Raw genomic sequence first — 27,673 nt, 5'->3', positions numbered from 1 at the left:
AAAAGTTTGAGGAAACTAATTCAAAAATTTAATTTTTGAATTAATTAAAATTCATTTAATTGAAAAATTCGAATTTCCTCAAAATTTAAAATTTCGATGAAAAAGATTAAAAGAAATTTTGATCCTCATCAACGATCGAGATTGTTTGGACAAGGATCACTAGCCGTTGGAGGATTTCTCTTTAAATAGGAGGTCATTTGTCAATCAGTTCATCTGATGTTTTGATCGTGTACTAAGCGAAAAGCTTTTTTGTAATCTTTTTATGAGCAATAAAGAAAGACTTTGGGGTTAAATTTCGTTGGTGTTACTCTTCATGGAAATGTTGTAAGATGTATTGTTTTAATGCATAATTTCTTTTTAGCCATTGATGATAGCTTTCTGAAGAGCGATTTGAGTATAGGTATCTTGCTCAGTCGCCGGGGTTTGAATGATAATTTAAGTTTTGAATATAATAGCACATATCTCTATTTATCTTAATTTTATTATCGTTTTCTCGCTCTATGTTGATGGTTAAATTGAGTTTTGCAGGAAAGTCTTGATTTTTAGATCATCGAGCATTCAGGGAAGTTTTCGGTTGAACCAGCCAACTCCCGATCCATGTTTTCTGAAGAGCCCAACTTGATTTGATCTCGGGCTTATCATAAGATCTTTTTTATGGGTGATGCATGAAGGGTTTTGAGCTCAGTACCTCCTTTAAAATTTGAAAATTTTAATTTTTTCTATGCTAAATCGATAGATCTGGCTGTTGAGAGCCTCAGATTATCAGATCTGGGAGCGGAGTTGGACTCACACTCCCTAGATCTGATAGATCTGCCATTCATGTACATAGATCTGTAAAATTATTTTCAGTTTTCTGACTTGGGTTTTCTGGGTTTTAGTTTTTTTTGGTCATTGTATATATCGTTTGGGTGTTTCTTGTTGTCTTGCAGCTACAGATCTGAAGGAGAAATCTATGCAGAATCTAGATCTAGGCCCTAGAGGGTAAGATCTGGATCTCTAATTCATCAACATCATTTTTGAAGGGATTCTATCTAGATTTTGCAGTCCAAGGATTTAAAATTTAAAATTCTTTAATCTGGAAAAATTCATAAGGGTTCCTATTAGAATATATCTCTATTTAGTAATGCTCAGTCTTTTAGCTGTTGCTATTTTTATTCTTTTTAGCAGTTTCTTAGATGAAACTGTTTGTTCTATATTCTACTTAGAAACCTGATGTTTCTATTATTGTAAATATCTTTGTATTATCATTGAGCTGTTTGCTCCAGGTTAATCAATTCATTCGATATTCTTTTACATGCGTGTTTCGCACTGTTTTATGGTATCAGAGCACAGGTTTCTTTCGAAATAATTTTTCACTGTTTGAAAAATTTTGTTTCATTTCGAAATTGCTCTTTAGGGGTCTGGATTTTTTGTTATCGTGGCCACATTCGAATTTTTTTTTCCAAGGGTTAGCGTCTCCATTTACAATCTGGTCTCCATTTCGAATCTCCGCGTGGATGCTGTCAACTGAATGAGATAGTTCAACCGCTACAGGGTCTGACGTGACTGCAACCTCAGCGAATTTTTCAGGTGTATCGTATACGAACCGTCGGGCAGTCGACTGTTATCTCCAGGCCGACAGAGGTTCGCTTCATGCTTCCTCGCGCTGCCAATCAATCAGAGGTTATTCGATTTTTTTAAGTTCACCGTCATCTCTCTCGGCTTCCATCAGCAACGTAAAGCCTAAGATTGTGACCCGCGTCATTTCGATCTTCTCGAAAGGCTCAGTGAATCGGCGTATAGACGCAAAGACATTACATCAGACGTAATTCTTCTTCGTTGGTTATATTTCAGGCGTTGACCGCCAGTGTCGCCGCCGGGAGATTGGGTACCGGCAGTTCCAGCGTGAGAGGGAGACGTATCGAGAGAAGCGGAAGCAAATCATTTGCAGGGAAAGCGTCGAACGGGCACGCGATCTGCAACATACACACTGTGTATCTTCTGCCCGAAACCCGTTTGTTTTATCCGCTCTGTTCATTTCGTGGTCAAACTCAGAATTTCTGCTGTGGCACCTAGACGTGAAGCCTTGACGACGTCCAACAGAAATTGAAGCAGTCCGCTGTATCAATCCGCTCACTTGGAAGCCTGACAGAGCAGATTACAAAAACAATTTTTTGGGTGAGCCCGTGTATGTTGACCAGAGCCCGTGTATGTCTGAAGAAGACTCCGCCGTTTTTCTGTTGAATTGCCGCAAAGGGTTTCATTGTCGCCGAAAGATAGCCGCATTTTTCCTTTGAACTGTCGCAAAGGGTTTCACTGCCGTCGAAAGATAGCTGCAGCCGCATTTTTCTTTAAACTACCGCTTGAAGAAGAGCTGCACGAACCTGTCTCGAAAAGATCCGATAGCCGAAAAAAAATTGGAGGTTCGGTGCAGAGGTGATATCGGAGACCGTTCCAGAGAAAAAATCGAAGACTATAGATTAGTTGGTGAAACCGTAAGTTGAAAAAAAAAAAAAAAAAACAGAAGCGTGGTATCAGCGTGGTATCATATACAGAACAGCGTGGACAGCTTCAGTCTACACCTAGCCATACAAGAGTCTCGGCCCTTATTTCCTGTTACTTGATCTCTGCAGTTTAGCATTTGTTTGCTCAAGGCTGCCTGTGGAGAATTTGTTCTGCAGCCTGTGTTAAACCGGCAGCTGTATAGTCAATAAAATCACTTCAAACAGCAGTGTAAGACTTGTGAAAGAAGGGTACAGCTACAGCAGTGGAATCTGCTCTATTGCTATTTTTTTAGACTGTGGAGATATATTTTTTTTGCTGGACTTCTGTATTGTCTTTGGGAAAATGGCCACGCTCACCAATCTGATGTTAGAAGGAAATCAAGCCTTTTATGCCTATATGGCTAAAAGGTCTTCAGATCATGTTCCTTCTTCTGCATGGTACATTGATTCTGGTGCATCACGCCATTTCTCTCACAGGCGTGACTGGTTTATTGACTTCTCACTTTTCAATGATTCAGTGGTATTTGGCGGAGGTGAAAAGTACACAGTAGCTGGCAGAGGTACAGTTCAAATTCAATCTGGTGGGCGCACACTCATATTTCTGAATGTATACTATGTTCCTGGTATGGAAATTAATCTGCTGTCTGTCAACCAGATTATGAGGAATTCTCCTCAGCTTGATGTTGTGTTCAGTGCACACAAGTGCTCTATTATTGACAGGGAGACTAGTCTAACAGTTGCTGTTGGCCTAGAGGACCATGGTCTATATAGGCTACTTGACACCGGTGACTCTCCAGAAGTGGCTCTAGCAGCACGTGTCTCTCCCATCAGTACTCTTTGGCATCAGCGATATGGGCATCTCAATATGCAGTATCTCTCTCAGCTCTCCCGGGAGGGACTTGTGTCAGGATTACCTGATATTCAGACTCAGCAGTTGGGGGTATGCGGCGCCTGTCAAGCGGGAAAGCAACATCGGTCTTCATTCAAGAATGGAGAATCTTGGCGCGCATCTAAGGTACTCCAGTTACTTCATGCTGATATTTGTGGTCCTATGAATACAGCTTCTATCACTGCTTGCAAATATTTTTTACTTATTGTAGATGACTTCAGTAGAAAGATGTGGGTGTATTTTCTAAAAAATAAATCTGATGCACTTAGTACCTTTCAGAAGTTTAAAACCTTAGTTGAAAAAGAGTCTGGCTGTAACATCATGACTCTTAGGACCGACAATGGGGGGGAATTTTGTTCTTCAGCTTTTGCCAATTTCTGTGATATTCATGGCATCAAACATCAGTTAACCGCACCCTACACTCCTCAGCAGAACAGTGTTGTCGAGTGCCGCAACCGCACGGTTGTTGAAATGGCTCGTTCCATGTTACAACACAGGAGTGTTCCAAACAGATTCTGGGCTGAAGCAGTATTTACTGCTGTTTACCTTCTTAACCGATCACCCACTCAGGCTGTTACAGGGAAGACTCCTGAAGAGGTTTGGTCTGGCCGTAAGCCTAAGATCAGTCATCTCAAAGTATTTGGATCAGTTGCATACGTTTGGATTCCAGCTGCTAAGCGCTCTAAGTTGGATTCCAAAAGCCAGAAACTCATGATGACAGGGTACAGTGATCATCACAAGGCCTATAGGCTGATAGATATAGCCACTGGTCGTCTTAGCTTCAGTCGGCATGTAGTCTTTGATGAGGACAGAGGATTCTTTCAGCAGTGTTCCGAGGATCAGCCTCACAGTGTTCTTCTTCCGGTCGGTCCACCTGATGGGAGGGATGATGTAGCATCAGTGTTTGATAATACTCTATCTGAGCTTCCTCCAGAAAATAACCCTCCTCTTGCGGCCCCTATTGCTCTTGAGTCTTCTCCACCTCCTCCTGATATTGGTTCCTCTACTCCTGATATTGGTTCCTCTACTCTTCGGCCAAAATGGTGGGCTAAAACCATTGGTGATCTCCGGGATGATGAGCTCCTTGAAGGTAGAACTTCTAGACATAAGAACAGACAACAGTCTACAGTCAATTTTGCTCTTATGGCTAACATACACAGTATTTTTGAGCCTCAAACCTATTCAGAGGCTAAGGGTACATCTGAGTGGGAACAAGCTATGGAAGCCGAATTCCAAAGTCTTCAGAAGAATCATACATGGACACTTTCTGATCTTCCTGCAGAGAAAAAACCCATAGGCTGCAAATGGGTGTATAAAGTGAAATACAAAGCTGATGGAACCATAGACAAGTATAAAGCTCGTCTTGTGGCTCGAGGGTTCTCACAGAAGGAAGGCATTGACTATGAGGAGACTTTTGCTCCTACAGCCAAGATGAGTACCATAAGGCTTGTGCTTGCCCTAGCAGCTCAGTTCAATTGGAAAGTTCATCAGATGGATGTAAAGAGTGCTTTCCTAAATGGTGATCTCCAAGAAGAAGTCTACATGACGCAGCCTCCAGGATTCAAGGTTGCTGGTCAAGAACAGAAAGTGTGTCGGTTAGTTAAAGCAATCTATGGATTGAAACAAGCTCCTCGGGCTTGGTACATGAAAATTGATCAGTACCTGACAGATCAGGGTTTTCAGCGGAGTCCATCTGATGCAAACCTGTATATCAAGCATACTGGTGATGATATCTTGTTTGTAGTTGTCTATGTGGATGATCTTATCATTACTGGCAGCTCTGCACATTTGATCCATGGGATCAAACAAGATCTATGCAGAACTTTTGAGATGACAGACTTGGGACTTCTACATTACTGTCTGGGGGTTGAAGTGTGGCAGACTGAAAATCAGATCTTTCTCTCTCAGTCCAAGTATGCCAAAAATCTTGTGGAAAGGTTCAGAATGCAGGATTGCAAACCGGCCACGACTCCTATGGAACCAGGGCTCAAACTTTCAACACAGTCATCCTCTCCCCTTGTAGATGAAACTTTATTCAGGCAATTAGTGGGCAGTCTCATCTATCTTACTGCTACCAGACCTGACATCAGTTTTGCAGTAAGCTACATTTCTCGCTTTATGTCAGCTCCTAAAGCTGATCATTGGATAGCAGCAAAGCGGGTGCTACGATATGTGCGTGGTACTTCTGATTATGGCCTCTTATATACTCGCAGCTCCAATCCTATTCTCAGTGGCTACACTGACTCTGACTGGGCCGGTTCGGTTGATGACCGTAAATCTACAGCTGGGTATGTGTTTAGTCTAGGATCTAGTGCTGTTACTTGGACTAGTAAGAAGCAACAGGCAGTGGCTCTCTCTTCAACAGAAGCAGAGTATCGGGGAGCAGTTAAGGCAGCCTGTGAGGCAGTTTGGCTTCGTCGTATGCTTGCAGATATGCATGTTTTCCAGACAGGGCCTACTTCATTGTTTTGTGATAATCAGGGAGTGCTCAAACTTGCCAAGAATCCAGTCTTTCATGAACGAACAAAACATGTGGAAACTCACTGCCACTACATTCGACAGCTGGTTGAAGACGGCTCAGTTCAGTTGCACTATGTTCCCACAACAGAGCAGCCCGCCGACATTTTCACCAAGCCTCTTGGTCCTGATAAATTTGTAAAATTCCGCGGGTCTATTGGTGTTGTAAATAGATTGAGCATTAAGGGAGGGTATTAGAATATATCTCTATTTAGTAATGCTCAGTCTTTTAGCTGTTGCTATTTTTATTCTTTTTAGCAGTTTCTTAGATGAAACTGTTTGTTCTATATTCTACTTAGAAACCTGATGTTTCTATTATTGTAAATATCTTTGTATTATCATTGAGTTGTTTGCTCCAGGTTAATCAATTCATTCGATATTCTTTTACATGCGTGTTTCGCACTGTTTTAGTTCCAAAAAAAATTTAGATCTGGATGTTTTCTTGGGTTTTAGGGCTAAATTTAAAGTTGAAATATAACATCGTAATCTGGAAATTTCTCTTCGGTTCTTGGGCTGCAATTTCTCTGCTGCCTAGGATTTCCTAAGCAGAAATTTTCGAATTTGTTTTCATTGTTCTTTTCTGGAAAATTTCAAAATTATTGTCTAAGTTTGGGTTTTAAAATTCTTTTTAAGATCTGGAAAAACTTGGGTTTATTCTTGCGTTTTCATCACCACCATCACATCTTTCCTTTCTGCGTTATCACTACATCTCCACGTGGACCTTCGCGGCCTCGTTCTGCTAACCCTCATCGCTGCACAATATGCCTAACTTGGCCCTCGTACCTAGCCGCATCTTCTAACCTGCCTATCGAACCTCTCTGCCTACGATTCTCCCTCCTCGCTGCCTTTCTTCCCCAATCTGTAGTTCTCCCCATTTTGATCATGAAGATGTCAAAATGCATCTATTTGCCTTTTCTTTAGAAGGTGATGCTTTGAATTGGTTTGATAATTGTCTTGAATATTCTTTCGCTTCTTTACAAGACATCATCAATGCTTTTACAGATAGATATGGTTATCAAGGTAGCTCGCCTTGTGCCCCTAAAATTATGCAACTGAATGAAAGTGATCTTGTGAAGGATCTAGCTGTCAATGAAAGATTTCAAGACAATTCTCCATATCAGAATGTGCCATCCACTTGTATCATTGCAAGTCAAATCCATAACAGTGGAAAAACAGGAACAAGTTGTCAAATCAGTGTTGACAATGAAAGGGAAAATGATAAAAAAAATTATAGAAGAACTAAAGCATTTGGTTAAAGACATGCAATTCAATCAAACACAGCTGGTAAAAAATATGGAGCTTAATCAAGAAAAAATTGTAACTGATTATGTCAAGGATATGAGAAAAATAAATAAATAAATAAATAGATAGATAAATAAATTAAATTAGAAAAAAAAAAAAAACTTTAAAAATCATTAAACAACACACATATTATAACATTAAAATATACTAAACCCTTACATCTAGTTCTGATTAATAAATTAGAAAATTAAACAGACTTAATTCAAGCATTAAAATTAAGCAATTAAACAAATAAATAGCCGACATTTATATTCTTATCATTAAACCATCAACTATCAATTATTAATCATTGCATGCATCCACACTCTCTCTTCTCAAACTTGCAGTTGACAGCCCTGATGATGGACTCACCTAATTAATCTGAAACGTTGGTTTCAAAACAATAACAGGTTCTTCCATAATTTTCGATATAAGAACTTTATAAGCTCAACTGGAAAAACGTGATGAGGAGATGGAAATCATGAAAATTAAACACTTTGATCAAGTAACCACCGTAGTAGAAAAGTATGCTCAGGATATGGAGGATATGAGGACCAACATGCAAAAGGAAATGGAAACCATGAAAGCTAATCATCGCAGAGAAATTAATTCTATGCAAAGCAAGTTATTAACTATGGATGAAGAAATGACCATCATGAGATTCGATTATAATAATCAGTTAGCTACCATGCCTGCAAATCATAAGAGAAAGATAAACTATATGCAAAACTGTTTCACAGGCATTAAAGCAAAGAATGAAAAAGTAATAAAAGATGTGGAACCTGGTCAGATATGTCTTCTGAATAAGTTATTGACCATGGAGGAAAACCATGCCAAAGAAGTCAGTGCTATGAAGGTGGAACACTCTAGCCAGATGGATGCCATAACAATATAATTACAGAAATTTCAGCATCGGTCAAAGGATGAAAGAAACAAGGAAACATCAACAGATCAGAAGCCTCCTTATCTGTTGCAGCAAGCTCCATCTTATTATGAGAAGGTCATTTGTTCCACTGAAAAGTGGTTAATTAAAGGTGACCCGGATAAAATTGAAATTGATAAGAATCAGGTTAATGCTCACATGGTTAATCCACTAGTCATACAAGATCAAGTTATAACTCATGACACCTGTGAGACTGATCCATCATTCTTGACAGAACAAATGCAGAATGAAGAGAGACATGTCACACATATCTTATATACTTCATCTAAGAATTTTGAAGCAGAATGTTCCACATCATCAGTGATACAGCCTGCCACAAAGAAAAATCGCAAGAGAAAGAGAATAAGAAAGCAATTTGATGCATCTGATGGTCAGGAACATCTTGATTTTCGGGCAGGAAAACGGCCTACCGTAAGCAGAATTGGACATGGCACATCCGAGAAACAGCCGACAGATTTGCCTAAAAGCAGGCAAATGCTCAGTATGCACAATACTGAATGCATCTAATGCCATGGGGCATCTTTGTATTGTATTTCTAACCTTATGCCCTATTATTTTAGCATTTCATTTTGTAGTTAGATTTGGTTTTTCATGTTGTTAGACTAGTTAATAAATGAAGAGCTTATATCTTTCCTATGCTTAACGTTATATGATGATTTTTGGATGGACGCTACTTATGTTTTTTGTGTGTTGCATGGATGCAGATTCTGGATTCTCACATTCCTCCAGTGCAGCGACGTGTCCCCAAGTAGAGCCAGATGTTGACCACTATGTGTCAATGACCCATAGCAGTACACCCCCTTTTTTTTTTGCAAAAGGGATAGCGCCTGATTGATTGTTCCTACCATCCGGCTATCAGCATCAGCCTGAGGATCAAGTTATAATATAAACCCATTCTGCATGTGCATAATGTAAATAATCTCAGCAAATCTATATCGTGTATCTAATTACCTAGGTAAACCTACTTTCCTGGTGACGATCTACATTCCGGGAGGTTTTTTGTCTCACCGATCCATTCTCAGATGGTCGGCAGAGTTTTCTTTCAGCCTTACCCCAAAGCCGGAATGGATTTTGTCACCAGGATCTTAGGGGAGTCCTAGTGTTCTAGATCGAGTCTATGTAAAAGTGATTTGGAAATAATCCTAACTATTTGGTTAGCTTATTTTATTACAAGTTACTTAGTCTGCTGGATTATATTTGTGTCGCATAATTGAGAAGTCTGTGAGGGTCTTTTGCAAATGGGTTTTCCCCCTTCAAATGTAAAAAATGTAAAAGTCATTATGTAAAGTGTTCTAAGAGTTGGAAAAATAATTTATCCCCTCATAGGTTAATCAATTAAATTTTCTGGCCAAAATTAACTAAAATCTTAAGCCATAAATTTAATTAATTCTAGGTCCTAGATAAATTTAAATTCTTCAAAGGCAAAATCCGTCGGTCCTTAAAAATTAAATTTTAAGAGGTCAAAGCACTCAGGTAAATTAATTATTTTGCTAAATTTTAAGCCTTTGGTCCCTGGGGTTAAGTCAAAGTCAAAATTTTGAGGAAATTAATTCAAAAATTTAATTTTTGAATTAATTAAAATTCATTTAATTGAAAACTTCGAATTTCCTCAATAATTTAAAATTTCGATGGATGAGATTAAAAAAAATTTTGATCCTCATCAACGCTCGAGATTGCTTTGACGAGGGTCACTCGAACTAACCGTTGGAGGATTTATCTTTAAATAGGAGGCCATTTGTCAGTCAGTTCATCTGATCTTTTGATCGTGTACTAAACGAAAAGCTCTCTTGCAACCTTTTTATGAGCAATAAAGAAAGACTTTGGGGTTAAATTTCGTCGATGTTACTCTTCATGGAAATGTTGTAAGATGTATTGTTTTCATGCGTAATTTCTTTTTAGCCATTGATGATAGCTTTCTGAAGAGCGATTTGAGTATAGGTATCTTGCTCAGTCACTTGGGTTTGGATGATAATTTAAGTTTTGCATATAATAGCAGGTATCTCTATTTATCTGAATTTTATTATCGTTTTCTCGCTCTATGTTGATGGTTAAATTGAATTTTGCAAGAAAGTCTTGATTTTTAAATTATCAGGCATTTGGGGAAGTTTTTGCTTGAACCAGCCAACTTCCAATCCATGTTTTCTGAAGAGCCTAGCTTGATTTCATCCCAGACTTATCATAAGATCTTTTTTATGGGTGATGCATGAAGGGTTTTGAGCTCAGTACCTCCTTTAAAATTTGAAATTTTTTATTTTTTCTGTGCTAAAACGATAGATCTGGCTGTTGAGAGCCACAAATTATTAGATCTGGGAGCGGAGTTGGACTCACACTCCCTAGATCTGATAGATCTTCCATTCATGTACATAGATTTGTAAAATTATTTTCAGTTTTCTCACTACGGCTTTTTGGGTTTTAGTTTTTTTTGGTCATTGTATATATCGTTTGGGTGTTTCTTGTTGTCTTGCAACTACAGATCTGAAGGAGAAACCTGTGCAGAATCCAGATCTAGGCCCTGGAGGGTAAGATTTGGATCTTTGGTTCATCAACATCAATTTTGCAGGGATTCTATCCAGATTTTGCAATCCAGGGATTTAAAATTTAAAATTCTTTAATCTGGAAAAATTCATAAGGGTTCCAAAAAACTTTTAGATCTGGATGTTTTCTTAGGTTTCAGGGTTAAATTTAAAGCTGAAATATAACATCTTAATCTAGAAATTTCTCTTCGGTTCTTGGGTTGTAGTTTCTCTGCTGCTTGGGGTTTCCTAAGCAGAAAATTTCGAATTTGTTTTCATTGTTGTTTTTTGGAAAATTTCGAAATTATTGTCTTAGTTTGGGTTTTCAAATTCTTTTTAAGATCTGGAAAAACTTGGGTTTATTCCTGCGTTTTCATCACCACCATCGCATCTTTCCTTTTTGCGTTATCACTGCATCTCCACATGGACCCACGCTGCCTCGTTTTGCTAACCCTCATCGCTGCACAATCTGCCTAACTTGGCCCTCATACCTAGCTGCGTCTTCTATCCTGCCTATCGAGTCTCTCTGCCTACGATTCTCCCTCCTCGCTGCATTTCTTCCTCAATCCGCAGCTCAATCTCTTGCGCTTTTTCCTGCCCATCCACTGTTACACCACGTGGTTTCCCTTCCCTTCTCACTTTTCCTAGCTACTTTCCACTGATCATTTCCATCCCATGGCTCCCTTTTGCAGGTTCCTCTTGCTCTCCGCGTGAGCCCACTACCTTCGCGCAGTCTACCTTCTCTCCTCACCGTTGCCCTCTGTACGCACATTCACCTCCTTTGCATGAGCTCCATCCACCTCTCCATTCGATTATCCTCCATTGCAGTCTTCCCCGCGTCCATTCCTCAGCCGTCTGACCTGCACAACGAGCATCAAAACTCATCGTTTTTTTTTTGTTTTTCATGTGTTAGGGTTCGATTTGGTAGCATTTGATTTATTTTATTTGTTATGAATGCATACGATTAGGGTTAGAGTAGATTTTTTTTTTAATTTCATTTGGTTTGACTTAGGTTAGCCCCCTTTTAATTTCTAGATTTGATTTTATTTTTTTAATTTTCGTTTGATTCATTAAAAAAAAATAGAAGTTCAAAAAAAAAAATGATTTTGGTTTTTCTTTTTTTCTTTTTTTTTTATTTCATTACTTCATTTTGATTTTGATTATATTTTTTATTCAAATTCTAAAATCCTAAAAAATGAAAATAAATAAAAAACTAAAAATCTAAAACATTTTTATTCATTTAAAAAATAAAAAATAAAATCGAAAATCCTAGAAGATTTGAAAAGCATTAAAAAAAAATCCAAAAAATTTTGAAACTTTAAAAAATTTAAATTTTTTTTTAAATTTTTTATTTTGTGACTTTAGAATTTGGAATAAAATAAATTGAAGGACTTGCGCTTTCACATTAAGTATTTTTAATGTGGCCTATGGCCCATTAAAAAGCTATTTTATTGACCCTTTGATTTGTTTTCCTCATCTTTCACATTAAATTACGTTCCTAAGATATAATTAAAATTTAAATTTGAAGTTCCTTAGTGTTCTTTGGTGATTAAATGTGTTTTTTAATATTTCTCTATTGTCAAGTGCAATAAACGTTTTAAATCATATTGACTGTAGGAGAAGGTTAAATGTTCTAGATTTGGGCCATTAAATGAAGATCATTTTAAATCTGGAATATCTTGCATGATACAGTGTTGGGCGTTTATATTGATTATTCATGACTGTCATTATTCGTCACATATTGAAAATTGTTTTGGATAACTTGTTTTCTTACTCAATCTGCGGTTAATTGAACATAAAGGCACTGGTCTATAATTGTTTCTATCTCGTGGTCGTGTCTTGGTTACATTAGCATTTAATCTATTCATCTAAGTTAATCGAGATTCATTTACTTTCGTCAAAGTTTTCCATCATTAAAATCTCCTAGAGTCTGTTTTTCATAGGCTATTCCATCCATTTACCTAGGGACTACCCCCCTTCACTTGTCTAGGAGAGAGTCTAAATAGAGTGAGTAAGGATTTAAAAGTGATAGCCCTTACTCTGAGCGTTGTCACGGTGCCTAGACACTTCATGCGACAACAGGGCCTAAGGACAATATTCGAAGATTAGGTTTAATTGCTCCATTGAAGCTCGGATTCCCTACAGCCCTCCTTGGCAGACAACTATACCAATTTTGTACATATATATCTGAGGGATTTTCGTTCTAGGCTTATTCCATGTCTATTCTGAAGCACATTGTCAATCAATGTTCTTCAAGGACTCATTACATAAGGTTGAATGTTATGACTGTGGTTCTTCAGGAGGGTATGCTTATCCTCTAAGGCCATTTGGCCTTCTTACTGAGCAAATGTGATTTCCTTTGTTGAAGTGATTCATTGGTAAATTCATGCATAACTGAAATCACTCTTGTAGAAGGCGTGCAGATACTGAGGCTTGTTGGGCATTGGATAAACCAACACGCCTCATGTTTTTCGTGACATGGACTAACAACCTCTCATGGATCCTTATCTCTGGTGATGTGATTGTTGACTAACACCTATGGGTTTTGGTTTAACAGCAATCATGATTCCCAACAAGTGGTATCAGAGCATACGTCACGAGTTCGATGCACACTCGGCTCGCGTTGGGGGGGAGATTGTTGGACATTGGATAAACCAACACTCCCCACGTGTTTCGTGACATCGACTAGCAGCCTCTCGTGGATCCTTATCTCTCACGATGTGATTGTTGACTAAAACCTGTGGGTTTTGGTCTAACAGCAATTGTGATTCCCAACAAAGCTCCCCAAATTCGGCCTTAAACAAAGTGTTGTGAGTGGTTTTTTCAAGGAAACTCCGAGGCTTTGAGTAAAGCAGGTTTTGATTTTGAAGTTTCTTGATTACTATTTAAAGGTTGTTCGTGGGTTTTTGAGGCTCGTTGTCTAGGGTTTGTTATGGCATTCCTATTGACTCTTCCCTTGGTATAATATGTCACTAATTCGATCTGGTCTGAACTATCTTTACAATCTTATTTAACGGTTAACCCAACTATACAACCTGCCAACTACACACAAGTTACTCATCCTATTTAGAGGTTGTATATGGACAAACTTTCGGACACAATATAAGTATTTTGATTACCCTTATTACTAAAATATTGAGATAACCTGATCATTGGGAAAGATAGTGTTTTGTGGTTCCCTTCAGTTCAAACCATGAGTTGGCTTTAAAGGGTCAGTATCTCAGTGGCTTTTGAAGTATATCTATGCCACAATTTCAAGCCTGTTTTCACTCCCCTCTTTGACAGATCTATGGCAGAATATTCTTGATCATCCATCAAGATTGTACTTAAGCAAATGCATATTTCCTACAAAAGTGCATTTATCTTCAGAGACATCCCAAGTAGCAGCATTTATTGAAGTGGTTTTTGTAGCAAAGAAGAAGTTTTGTTCCAAGTTTGTCAAGACGTCGATAGAGGTATGAATAGTTCCCACCAGAATCATTGAGAGGTTGAAGGTTGACAAGCTTGACTCTTCATTGTGTTATCAACTGCGCTGGTGGGGATTGGGCTGCGTCAACCCTTCAACCCAACGTAACCATTTCAAACTAGCTTTTGATTGGAAGTTAGCCCTTCCAATCTGAGAGGGTTCTCTCAATATTTTTTTTAAAATATAGATGCCTAACTCTAGCTTTCTATGTGATTTTTCAGGTGAAAGAGTGTGAATACAGCCACCATTGGGCATGGAGTCAATTGATGAAAAACAACAACAAACAACACTGTTTTATGAAAGCTAGGGCATCTTTGGTTTACTAATGTGGAAATGGACATTCACAGTAATCACGGCAAATTGAAGGAAGTTGGAGCAATGCAACATTGAATTCCAAGTAATCAAATAAGCTCTGAAAACTAATAACAAAGGAGCATGATAGGATAGGACTGAAACCGGAATGAATCTTAGGTTAAAACAGAGTATGCTGCAACTGTATTTTCTATTAATTGAAAACAATACAACAGTCGTTCTCACATCATTGATCCCATTGCAGAGTCGAAAATCTACCTATTTATAGAGAAAGATCTCTTTACATAATCTGCCACCTGGGCTAGATTCAATCAACAACTATGAGATCTAATAAAACCTTGAGCCTTCTAAGGGATTTTCTATTACAACAGAGTTCAAATACAAATGGAAGGCGTGTGAACTATTAAAATAATTTAAATAGTGGCACTGTATTGGTCGAAACTCGAACATCTGACTCTTCGAATCCGTTGTGTTGTTTGATGTTGAAACGTGCTGAAAATGCCTCGCTGTCTCTGTGTCTTGCTGTCTCTTTGTTTCGTTGCCTTCTGATTGATGACCATGTTGTTGGATATATGCCAAAACACCCTCGCTGTCTCATGGAGCGAAAGCAGAATAAACACTTTAACGTTCATTGTTGTGGACAGCTAATTCAATCTGGGTCGTTGATTCGGGCTTGTTAACATCACAATCGCAATACAGGAGAGGGTCCCTTTAACATTGATTTATGATAATTCCGAGATTTTCCGGACGTGGCGATTTTTTAGGACGCATCCGAGAGGTTCTCGCAAGTCGGAAAGGATTTCAGGGAACAAGAACTTTGACTATGCAATCGCCGATTGCGATATCGCAATCGCTAAGAGAAGGGTTATCGCAATCAACAACAGAACATATAATGCAAATCAGCGAGATTATGCGATATCGGCAGAGAAATGAGCGATATGTGATATCAGCGGAGATTTAAGCGATATGCGATATCGGCAAAGAAATGAGCGATATGTGATATTATAGAGATTTAAGCGATATGCGATATCGGCAGTGAAGGGATTATGGAAATCGGCGATCGGAGAGATATTGTGATATACAATATCGCAATCACAATCAGGAAAAGGGATGGGCGGAGATGTATGAAAAGGAAAAAGGGAAGGGCTGATAGCGATGTATTCTACGGGTCTCAACCTTATAAAAAGGACTGCGGCATATTATAAAGTATTTCAAAGGGGAATGGGTCACGGCTAGAGTTTTGAAAGGGTGAATGCGGTTAGAGTTAGAAATAGGGAAACACAGCTAGAGTTGGAATGAGATACGGCTAGAGTTGGAATGGGTTATGGTTGGAGTTGGAATGCGTGAATGCAGATAAAATGGGATGAGTGAGAAAAATGGGTTTTAGAGAATATGGGAATTTCTCCAAAACAATTAGAATGGATCTATTTTTCCTCCTTAATCTCCAAATATAAAGCACAACAACCTCTTTCAAAAAAACAACAAATAGATGAAAAGATCAGTGGTGGAAAACCTTGACTAATAAAACTAAAAATATTTTTATGAGTTATCATGGATAACATTGGCTCCAATGGGGATGTTGTGCCCCTGTGGTGCAGCAAAGAACCAACAGACCAGTTGCCTAACCATTGGGTTGATCCCAATCTGAAGACTACATCAAACCCACTTCACCAAACTGAAAAGAAAACTGCAACATGTAATCTAAACCTGAAGGAAATGCTTGCCCAACAAGCTTATTTATGTCCTACTCTAACATCTGAAAATCCACCTACTTAATTCAAGCGATATAAAATCTCTAGTATAACCAGACAAAGAGCTGATCCAACACCTGGGCTTCTCAACTATGCTTAAACAAAATCAGTAGTGGATCATATATGGGCAACTCAGAATAAAAATTGAATCCATCACTTAAGCTTACAAATGAAAGAAACTTCACCTTCATTGATGACTAGAATAGACTTGCAGTAAAACTCATCTTGAAAATCTTCAAGCTATTGATCTGTAAACAGTGGAGTCACCATGAAGCTTCGATCTTTAGTATCTTTTAAGAGGGTAATATCACAACCTTCGGAACTTCTGCTCTCCTGTTACCCTCAGGAATTAGAAAGAAGAGACTCGAAGAGAATCCCGGAAAAAGGAGTTTTCGACTCCTGGCAGACGCACCAAAATGTTATCAACCGGGCTGGTGGGGGTTGGGCTGTGTCAACCCTTCAACCCAGCGTAACTATTTCAAACTAGCTTTTGATTGGAAGTTAGCCCTTCCAATCTAAGAGGGCTCTCTCAATATTTTTTTAAAAATATAGATGGTTAACTCTGGTTTTCTATGTGATTTTTTAGGTGAAAGAGTGTGAGGACAGCCACCATTGGGCATGGAATCAATTAAAGAAAAACAACAACAAACAACATTGTTTTATGGAAGCTGAGGCATATTTGGTTTACTAATGTGGAAATGGACATTCACAATAATCACAGCAAATTGAAGGAAGTTGGAGCAATGCAACATTGAATTCCAAGTAATCAAATAAGCTCTGAAAACTAATAACAAAGGAGCATGATAGGATAGGACTGAAACCAGAATGAATCTCAGGTTAAAACAGAGTATGCTGCAACTGTATTTTCTATTAATTGAAAACAATACAACAGTGGTTCTCACATCATCAATCCCATTGCAGAGTCGAAAATCTACCTATTTATAGAGAAATATCTCTTTACATAATCTGCCACTTGGGCTAGATTCAATCAACAACTATGAGATCTAATAAAACCTTGAGCCTTCTAAGAGATTTTCTGTTACAACAAAGTTCGAATATAAATGGGAGTCTCAGCTTTATAAAAAGGACTGTGGCATATTATAAAGTATTTCAAAGGGAAATGGGTCACGGCTAGAGTTTGGAAAGGGTGAATGCAGTGAGAGTTAGAAATGGGGAAACACGGTTAGAGTTGGAATGAGTTACGGTTAGAGTTGGAATGGGTTACGGTTAGAGTTGGAATAGGTGAATGCAGATGAAATGGGATGAGTGAGAAAAATGGGTTTTAGAGAATATGGGAATTTCTCCAAAACAATTAGAATGGATCTGTTCTTCCTCCTTAATCTCCAAATATAAAGCACATCGACCTCTTTCAGAAAAACAACAGATATATGAAAAGATCAGTGGTGGAATACCTTGACTAATAAAACTAAAAATATTTTGATAAGTTATCATGGATAATCATTGCATATCTGAAGTGCACATTTGTAGAAAGGATTCCATTGAATATTTTGTAAATGGGTATTGACTCAACTTGATAATGTGTGCCAAGGACATAATTGTGTATTTCACTGTTGAGATACTAAGTTGTTGGAATCTAGGGCTTAAGAGAGCCTTCATTGATTAGTATAACAGAGGTGCATAAGTGTTGGTTGAAATGATGAAGAGTAGATATACGTGGGTCTATTATAGTTATGTTGTTGAGGCTTGATGTGTGACACCAAGTAGCGTTATCAGTTGAATTTGTTAATTGACAGAATGTTGAAGTATGGTTGTATTGTTGCCTTTGAGTGTTGTGATCAAAGATATGCATTGGTTTAACCAGTAAAAGTATGATGTTGAATTAATTAGCCAAAGTTTTTAATGCTTCTAACTTGCTTGATGAATCAGGATGACAGGTTGATGTAGCTTGAGCAGAGGTTAATTAAGTTTTATGAAGCTAGGGTTTGATGCACAAAAGTAGATTTGATTGAGCAGAGATTGTATTGCAATTTGTTTTGTATTGATAGTGAGTATAGGTGGATCCAATCTGAAAAAAATTTAAACGTGGTATGCTCGCTTAATAGGGTGGCAAGGTGGTGCAAGGCAGGAGAGTGGAGTCTCGTTCAGGGTGGAGTCTGAGAACATTTCAAGGCAATAGGGTGGTGTTAGGGCAGGTTGAAGCCTATGTTAGGCGTTGGTGCGTTCTTCCAATCAGAGTGGCTAAATCAAGGAGTTAGAGCTTCCTTCAGGTTGGAGCCTATAAACCAGGGCATTGGAAAGTCCTTCCAATTGGAGCTGGTAAACTAAAGCATTGGAGCCAACTTCCAATTGGATTCGGTAAATGATGGTGTTGGAGCGTTCTTTCAATTAGAGTTGATAAATTTGGAAATTGGAGCTTCCTATTGATGTAAACTTTAAAGACCAATATTAAGAAGCATCTGGTGATTATTCTCCAAAAGGGTTTCCACCTAAAAAATCTTATGTCCACTATCTTGGATGTTGTGCATTATTGAATGGTGTTGTTATCTGTTCATGTGATGTGATGCTAACTTATGTTTTAATCTAATGCTAATGATAATCAACGCTCTGTGAAGTTAAAATTAACTAATTGAAGAGAAATATTGATTCACCCCCTCTTAGCATTTCCAACATGACATGTGAATGGCAATCCCCTTGGTGAATCTTTGGAATAGTTGATCCAAGTAACCTTGATACCTCACGAAAATAATAGCTAGGTTTTGAGCTAGGGCATCAATATTCCCTTACTCCTTACCCAAGATTTAGCAAAGTCGTTAAAATTGGCAGCTAGGGCCAAATTCCACTTTGGTTAGCTCATCTGATGGAGATGATTATTGCATTGAATTCCTCTTTTCGTGAGGACCAAAATCAACCTAAAGATCATCAAATTTGGATAAGGAAAAATATGTTTTTGAAATTAAACCCTCACATGTGTAATTTATTAAGGTCAACTTGGGGATAATTCTTTTATGTGAAACCCCTATCTAACTCCCATAAAAGGGAATGTCCTCCAACACAATTGGAGCATCTCACACACATCTTCTTCTCTCTAAAATAGCCGCAGAAGGAAAGTGTCTCTAGCAAAGGAGCAAAGGCTTGTTTATTGTCATGGCAAGGCTATCTGGTGGGCCGAGTCCATTAGGCAGGAGGTTGAGCCTCTTAGGAGGAAGTCTGGGTTTACTTGTGAACTGTTATGGGCCTATTTCTCTTTTATTGCAAGTTTGAGTTCCTTCTGAGGTTGATCGCAAGCATAATGAGTGTTTGGGTGTGAGACTATGGTGTGGAAACTCTCTCCTAGGTGAGCTGCGTTTCCATGATACCTTTCTCAGGCACATCATAGGTATTGTCTTCTCAGATAGGTTGAAGACCTATTTTGATGAAGGCAAATTGGTATGAAGGCATGCTTAAGGACTAGAATAAGCCCAGTCTTGTAAACAGATAGAGGGTTGACTATCTTGGAGAATAACCGCAGTTGTGGAAGGAAGTTTGAGCAAATTTGTAAGGGCTGAAGCATTGTGCCACATGCCCTAACCAAATCACCTAGCAACATCAGCGTTCTTCAACCTTCGCGATCATAAGATATGAGGTATTTTTGTAACCATGAATGTCAGTTGGATGGTTGACCTGATTATAGCAAGTCATAGATAGATTGAAAGCAACCCTTACCTGTCCAAGCTTCTTCTGCGTATGACATCAAATTAAGAGGATACATCTCCTTAGCTCCAGAGTTTCATCTAAGATTAAAAGTTGTGATTGTGGATCTCCTCATTGGCAATTCAATCTTGACTTAGTATTATTGTACTCTCTGTGTTGAACATTTGATATTAATAATAAGAAGATTTGATCAAGGGTTTTCCCCGTCTTGGGGTTTTTCCCTGGTTTGAGCCAATTCCTTAGTTCTCTTGCTTTGGCTTGTATTCTGCATATGTTATTTATGTTCTTTCTTCAGTTACTGTCAATGTGATAATGGTTTTTGTGACTGCTAATGATAGTAATGGTAACTGAAGACTGGACCACTATGGAACATTGAAGTAATGGACCTAAGCAAAGAATATGCTAAGAAAAATTAACAAAATCTTTCACCTCCATTGACTCCATAATCCCAAGGACTAGGAACTTGCCTTGTCATTTTGGTGATGATTCATAAATTCATCCCCAAACTCATTTCGCTCTCCTATTTCTGATTTCAGCCCTCTTAAGGTCAAGCGACTAGCTAGGGCTAGGGTGCAAGTCAACCTATAGGTGGAATATTGGTGTGTGGAAGGATTCAACATTGAGGGGAGACTTAATTACCTCAAATCAATTCCCTTTAGTGGCCAATCCATCCACTCTATGGCTAAATTCTCTTGTCGTCGGTACACTTTGACCTAGGAACCCTAGTTACCCCTAGGCTTCAACTCGGGGGGTTATTGAAGGTTTCTTGTTCCATTTGATTACTGATATTCATTGTTGGAAACATTATCTTGGCCTCTTGATTCTATGCTAGTCCATTTGGCTTGCTATCTCTTAATCCCTAGATCAATTGTGCCCTAATAATGCCTTATTACTTATTAAAGGATGTGAGTTTCCTTCCTTCGCTTGATTGAGCTTTGTACTTGAGAAGAGCCATCCTCTATAAGCCTCTCTTCTCACCTAGATCCTTGAACATAACATATCTCTCATAGGTGATTTATCTAAAGGGGAGCCTCTCATTGGTGAAAGTCCATGATGAGCATGAGGTAGTGGCAGTGGTGATAGCGGGCCACATTCCATTGTTGTCCTTTAGTCTAGTTTTTGCCTTTTAAGTTACCCTCTACAAGATCTGCTAGATTTTGAGGCAACAGGCCCCTTCATGGTAATTGATGACTCAAATTCACAGCCTCTTTCTCCCTCCCCTCAATTGGGTCAAGCCTGTAGTTCTAGGCTCCTTAATAATCTCTTTTTGTACTTGTCATAGCTTTGTTTTTTATATTTTTTTAATGTACTTTTGTACTTCTTTCAAATATATACTGGGATATTCCTCTATTTCTGATAGAGTAGTAGGAGCTGCTTTTACACTACCACCATTTATTTACATTGGATATCCTTTTTGAATCCCATTGACATACTTAGTGAGGCCATTCATTGGACATTAATTAAATCTCATTCTATTTATCTACCTGCTTTTGCTTCCTTGGAGTTGTTTCATTAGTCGATATATACTCATTTATTTTTATTGTTGTAGTTCTCTCGGAAATACTTTAGTCCTCCCACTGTTCAATTATCTTTGTGCCTTCCGCAATCACATCGGCCAACTTTGTCGACTAGTTAACATTAATATTTAAATTAAAACAAATTAAATTAAATTAAAATATTGAATCCTTGAAACGTCTCTTAAATGCATGTAGTGACAAAATGATGAGAAAAGTTAAAAGCTTATGGTGTAAAAGACCATGTAAGGCTAAATGAAAGCAATCTACCTCTTCCTCTTTTTACTTTTGAAGTCTCTCCAACATTCATATGTCCTTCTGAATGGCCAGATGCATCTCCAGGGCTAAAGTGATCAATCCCAAAACAGATCTCCCCACCCTTATCCTGACTTGACTTTGTAGGACCACCCTCTGACCTGCCCGCCCCTTTGTCACCTTCTGAGTTTTCGCACTCATATCCATAAACATGTGTTCCCAAACATTCCGATTCGTCCTGGAACAAAGTGCAGTGCGCACAGCAGGCATGAAGGTAATCATAAAATAAGAATAACTTTCCATCACATTTTTCAGAAACATATATATATGCACCCCAGAACCTCGTATAAAAAGGGTTTCCAACAATCCGTAACTAAAAGACGCAAAAAATGCACATAAGCTCAGAAGTAAGAGAACCAGTAAAACCAGAAAGGCCTTGAATCTCAACAACATAATATAATTCTGGTTTAGTAACTACCTGATCTGCCGGAATCTCGTGGCTGGAATTGCTAGATGTTTGAGCACTATGCCTTTTTTCCTTTTCTACAATTTCATGTTTCTTACGGTTAACCTCGAATAACTCCCAATTAGATTTATCATGCAGAGCTGTCAAACATACTATGCACAGTTTTCAGTTACATTTACGACAGTACCCGTTTTGTTTGCCAAATATTCTTCCAGTGTATATCAGTCAATTCATAAAGAATACGATGAATTACCTTTGCCAGCATCAAGAGTGTCAGTTTGTTGCCTTGTATCTCTAAGTTGACCTGGGGATGTTCCTGACTCAAAATCGAATGTTTTCTCATTCTCTGCAAGGTTATTAGACAGACAAGTTATAGTCTAAATTATGATGAAACAATAAGCATTTATACTGCATCAACATTCATGCTATCTTAGTGAGCCAGTATCTACGCCCATGTTACAAACAATGTTTTCAGCTGGATTAACAACAACACATATCCAGCATTTCCGCTACCTCCCGCAAACACATATTTTGGAATAGGGAATAAATAGATAGATAGACATCATCAAAATTAGTCAACGGTAGCTAATTGGTAAAAGTAAGGTGCTCATCAGCCTCAACCGGGGTTCAACAACATTATGTAAAGCATTTTCACCAAAACAACATGATGTAAAAGCCTCTGGACAGACTTTGGGCTTTCTTTGTAATATTAACCTTCAGGCCGAAATAACATGACTTTGATCCTGGGGTTTCCATCTACCGAAGGTTTTCTCTCTCTCTCACACACACACACATATATATATATATATATATTAAACAAAAATTAAGCCAACGGATAACATGAAGTGTTCACTTGCAAGAATATAACAGCATAATGTCAGGACAGTCGAGCCACAGTGCAATTATCGCTTATGCCAAGTTAAGAACAAGCAGAGCTATTATTGGGCAAGCTTTTACACAACATAAGTTTGCATCAGCACTCAAGAATCAAACGTCTTGGCCAATAATAGCCAGTAATTAACGATTCCTAAATTTAACTGGGTTCCCCTCATAACGAATGAATTAATCGTATTTGCAAAATTTCAAGATTTGTGCATTCCACTCTGTCAAATGCGTTAATACACTAAATAAGCATAACATCAGAAATAAAATACAAAGGCTAAACATCTTTCATTGACAAGAGGCAGTCCAATGGAACTTGCAAAAGCAAAGGTTTAACAACACGCCAGGACATCCATAATGTGTGATGAAAAGATGTTCGAAAATATAAGTGAGGAACGTGCCAGAACTTGAATGTCTAATCACACGTTTGACACACTTTTATTTTTAATGTTCATGTCACTGAAATATTTGATTCTATTAAAATGTCAAATGATTAGTTTCCAAATGCCTGTGGTTTATGGTTTGCTGTCGAGATATTTTCGCTATCCTCGTGTATTAGAATCAGGTCATCCTTCTGAATGAGTTAAAGTGACGGGGTGCCCTATCTTTGTGGAGTACCCTTAAATTCTTAACGTTCAGTGCAAACCGTTTCTATACTATGAGTTGTCAAAAAGCATTTCCATCCTAGAGTGCTTTGTAATACAACTCCTGGGAAAAAGAATTGTGTTAATTTCTGTATGTGTTTCTCCCATCATCAAAGACCTTTTGTGTTAACAACCTCGTTACTATCATTTTGTTACGTTTATGTTAGAATTGGTTTGCTCCCTTCTTTTAATTACGCCATGAACGCTTCTAAATTAGCTTATGTAGCATAGGACTAAAGTAATTAGATAAGATAAGATAAATAATTTTATTAATGGTAAAGAAATGATGGCATTAGGTTTTCACAATATTTTTTACTAATTTTATCAATATATAAAATAACAATATTATTTTTTTAATCTCCTCTTAAATATAATTATATTGGAAAAAACATAATACTGTTGTAATTATATTGGAAAAACCATAATACTATATTTTTCTCTATATTTCCCCTATTCTTACTTTCATATATAATATTATGTTTTTCTCAATATAATTTTATAGGAGTCTAAGAGGGAGAGAAAAATTGGAAAAAACATAACATTATAAGATTATGTTTTTCTCAATAAAATTTCATATGAGGCTGAGGTGGCAGCAAATATTGAGAAAAACCTAATATTATAATATTAATATTGGGGAAACATCAGAAAAAAAAATATAATAAATATAATATGGGTTTCATATAAGGGTAAGAGTGGGTGAAAATATTGAGAAAAACATAATATTATATATTAGGGCAGGGTGGGGGCGAATATATGTAAAAACATAATATTATTATATTATGATTTTCTCAATATAGTTTCATATGAGGGTGAGATGAGGGAATTGGGGAATATTAGGAAAACATAATATTATAATATCAAGTTTTTACTAATATGGTTCATGTGGGGGGTTGGGGGAATATTGGAAATTGATGGGAAATATCCCTGAAAACATAATATTATAATATTGTGTTTCTAAATGTAGTTTATGAGAGTTGGTGTGGGGGAATATTGGGAAAAACGTTGTATAATATTATGTTTTTCCCAATATTTCCCCTTACCCCCACTTCTCAATATAGTTTAACATTTTTCTAAATATTTCCCCCCACTCTTTCCCAATATAGTTTATAGTTTATGAGGTCAAGAGTGGGATGAAATATAGGGAAAAACATAATATTAGCTTATGAGGGGGAGGCTGTGGCAAGATATTGGTAAAAACATAATGTTAGTTTATGGGGTGGGGGTGGGATGAAATATTGGGAAAAGCATAATATTGGTTTATGAAGGCAGAGTTGGGGCGAATTATTGGAAAAAACCCCACCACATAAACTAATATTATGTTTTTCCCGATATTTCCCTCACTCTCCCCCCCCCCCCAAAAACTATATTGGAAAGGGGTGGGAAAAATAATGGGAAAAACCATATTGGAAAGCGTTTTCCCAATATTTCCCCTTTCCCCACCCTCATAAATTATATTACGTGTTACCCAATATTTCCTCACTCTTGTCCTCTGTTGTAGCGGCTACAACCACCCTCCAAAATTTTGGCTCACATGCAAATTTTGAAGCCTACCTTGGATCCTGTAATCGATCATCTTTGGTCACGTATTAGTAAGCTGATGATTTCAAGCTCCCCTCCTTGATCCTAAGAGTTGTCCGCATTCTCATCTTTATACAACATGTGTCATTTTCGGGCATAGGGGTTGTTGTTTGTCATGCAAAGGGAATGTTGTTTTGCTTCAAGGGAAATCATGTGCGCATGAGTGGTTGTCATCACATAAACATGTTTCACACTCACTTCATGCACTCTTGTCACGAAGGTTGTTGCATCAAGCAAAGTATGTATTATGTATTATGGATGGTCTACGTTGTGTCACTAAGTGTCTGTGTGCGATCACAGTCAAGTCCTATCAATGTTTACATATGTTTCACTGATCTCACACTTAGCCATTTTACCGAGCAACCTAGCCTCATCCAACTTCCCTGAACTGTGCGCTTTGCTTCTGCAACCATCAAGCTTCCTCCCTTGCCTGTTGAAACCCCGCAATGCGCAGAGACACCAACCTCCACCTACTAAAACCCCACAGTGCGCAGAGACAACAACCTCCCTTGCCTGCTGAAACCTCGCATCCCACAGAGACACCAACAACCACTGCTCTCCAAAAATGCACAGAGTAGTCAAGCAATGAGCACTGCTCTCCAAAAATGCGCAATGTTGTCCAAGCTTCCCTGTCTGTCTTGCACGTAGAAATTGCACAGACGAGCCTCCCAAGGCTTCATTCTGGGAGCAGTCATTGTCCACTGAAATTGTGCAGATCTACCTCTTAGTGACTATAGGAAAGGTGACATGCTGAAATCGTTTCCAAGGAGTTGAGGAGAAGAACCAAGGAACCAAGTAATGGAAAAAATCAAGAACGCATGCAAACTCCATCGGATGCATGATCATCTTGACGGTAAGAATGGTAAATAAACAACACCTTTCAAAGTACACCTCTTAGTTGAGTTTGCAGGACTGCTTATCATTGTCATATCATCATGTCCTCGATAACATGCATGTGTGCAAACAATATAAGTCATTTTATGTGTTTCTTCTACATGTCTTGCTTCCTTTTCACTTGTTTGACCAACTGTCGTCTTCGGCATGTTAATTGTTATGTCATGCTTGCGACCTTGTTCTAGTGATGTTCAAGGTTGTGCTTGAGTTGTGCTCGCTATGTAAACATCTATCACACTCACACACGATGTTGTAAGCATCGTCGCGCAAATGTCGTCACGGTCGTCCAAATGTCTATCTCAAGTGTCGTGCTTGTTGCTCGCACATGTCGGTCAGTCACACTAAGTGTATGTTGTCTTGATGGTTCGAGGTGTCTTGTCGTCAAGTCATGTTGAGTGCGTATTCGCAATGTAACGCATATAAGAAGCCACTCGTTCACACACTTAGTCATTTTCCAAAACTCTGTCGATTCGACCACCCTCCAACACCCAGACCCTCGTTGAACTGCATTGCGCAGTCTCAGCTCTCAGTGATCATGCACCGCTGCCCAAAATTGCGCAGAGCTTGAGGTTGCCTCCCAAACAGTCTGCACTGTGCAATCCTGGAATCAACCCGACTGACTGTCACCCTGAACAATGCAGAAATTCCTCAACAAGCCATCTCAATCTGTTCTACCCGCAAGCAAATCCACCAAGCCTCCAGTTGATCAACCAGAGAGTTTGACCAGGCAGTGACCCCGGGCCTCACTCCCCCAAAAAATTGCACAGAAGCTACCAAGCATGCTCTCTTCCGCTGACTGAAGAAATTGTGCAGACATGCTGGACAGACACTAGCTGCCTGTCACTACACCACCCTAAAAAATTGCGCAGTTTTCTCAGCCAGTCACCCTGTCAGCCAGCCTGTTGCTCCTCATGAAAACTGCGCAATTTTCATGAGCAGTTTCCCAGATATCCAGCATCCCGCTTAGCCCAGAAACTTCGCAGGGATGTCTTGCAGGCCAGCCTCCCAGCTCTGCGCAGTTTTTTGCTAGCAACCGGCTGCTAGCCTCCCCGGAGAAATTGTGTAGTATTCAGTGCCAGACTCCCTTTGCTGCCTGCATTGTCTCCCTAGAAAAATTATGCAGATCTGCCCTCCACCCAAGCCAGACCCTACAGACAGTCACTGCCGATCCGGATTGCCCATCTCAGTTTCCCAGTGACCTCTACACAATTTTCATGGATAGTACCCAGAGCCTGCATCTCAGCTTCAAATGTGCTCTACGCAGTTTTAGAGCCTTGTCCTCTCTCTTGATCCCCAGCATCCGAAAGCAAAAAACAATGCATCATGGTAGACTAGGAGATTTTTGGATTTGATGTTGTCTCGTCATGAGTGATTGCAGATACAGGTACATGGATGCGACATGGCGCGACCAGGATGAACAAGGAGCGCATGCTAGGAGACTTGTTCGCGAACGGACGAACACATAAAGCATGCCAAGTACAAGCAAAGGAGAGACATGCACGTGCAACATCAAGCGAACAACAAGACCATCAAAGACTCCGCACACCTTTCCATACGAAGGTGAAGCTATAATACACCAGGAGCACACTCATCACTCAGCAGTGCTATAGCTCGACATCGACACCACTAGCAGC

The 27,673-nt window shown here is 38.7% G+C and overlaps 1 protein-coding gene across 9 annotated transcripts in view; it reads right to left on the bottom strand.

Moving 5' to 3' along the window:
* Window positions 1-27,673, bottom strand: part of LOC149233906 (uncharacterized) — a 426,611-nt gene that overhangs the window by 122,777 nt on the left and 276,161 nt on the right. For 7 of the 9 annotated variants that reach the window (XM_089371667.1, XM_089371666.1, XM_089371669.1 and 4 more), the window contains 3 exons: window positions 22,295-22,387; window positions 22,054-22,193; window positions 21,591-21,813 (listed from right to left, as the gene is read on the bottom strand). In XM_089371667.1, coding sequence (XP_089227793.1) covers window positions 21,591-21,813; window positions 22,054-22,193; window positions 22,295-22,387 — 456 coding nt within the window. The remainder of the gene's footprint in view (window positions 1-21,590; window positions 21,814-22,053; window positions 22,194-22,294; window positions 22,388-27,673) is intronic. The other 2 variants (XM_089371668.1, XM_089371671.1) reach the window with 2 other exon arrangements.

The sequence above is a fragment of the Pinus tabuliformis genome, chromosome 8 (genome assembly GCF_031772625.1).
Source record: "Pinus tabuliformis cultivar Carrire ecotype Pingquan chromosome 8, CPIR1, whole genome shotgun sequence".
In the NCBI taxonomy this organism is placed as follows: Eukaryota; Viridiplantae; Streptophyta; class Pinopsida; order Pinales; family Pinaceae; genus Pinus; species Pinus tabuliformis.
This window is presented reverse-complemented; position numbering and strand designations above follow the sequence as displayed.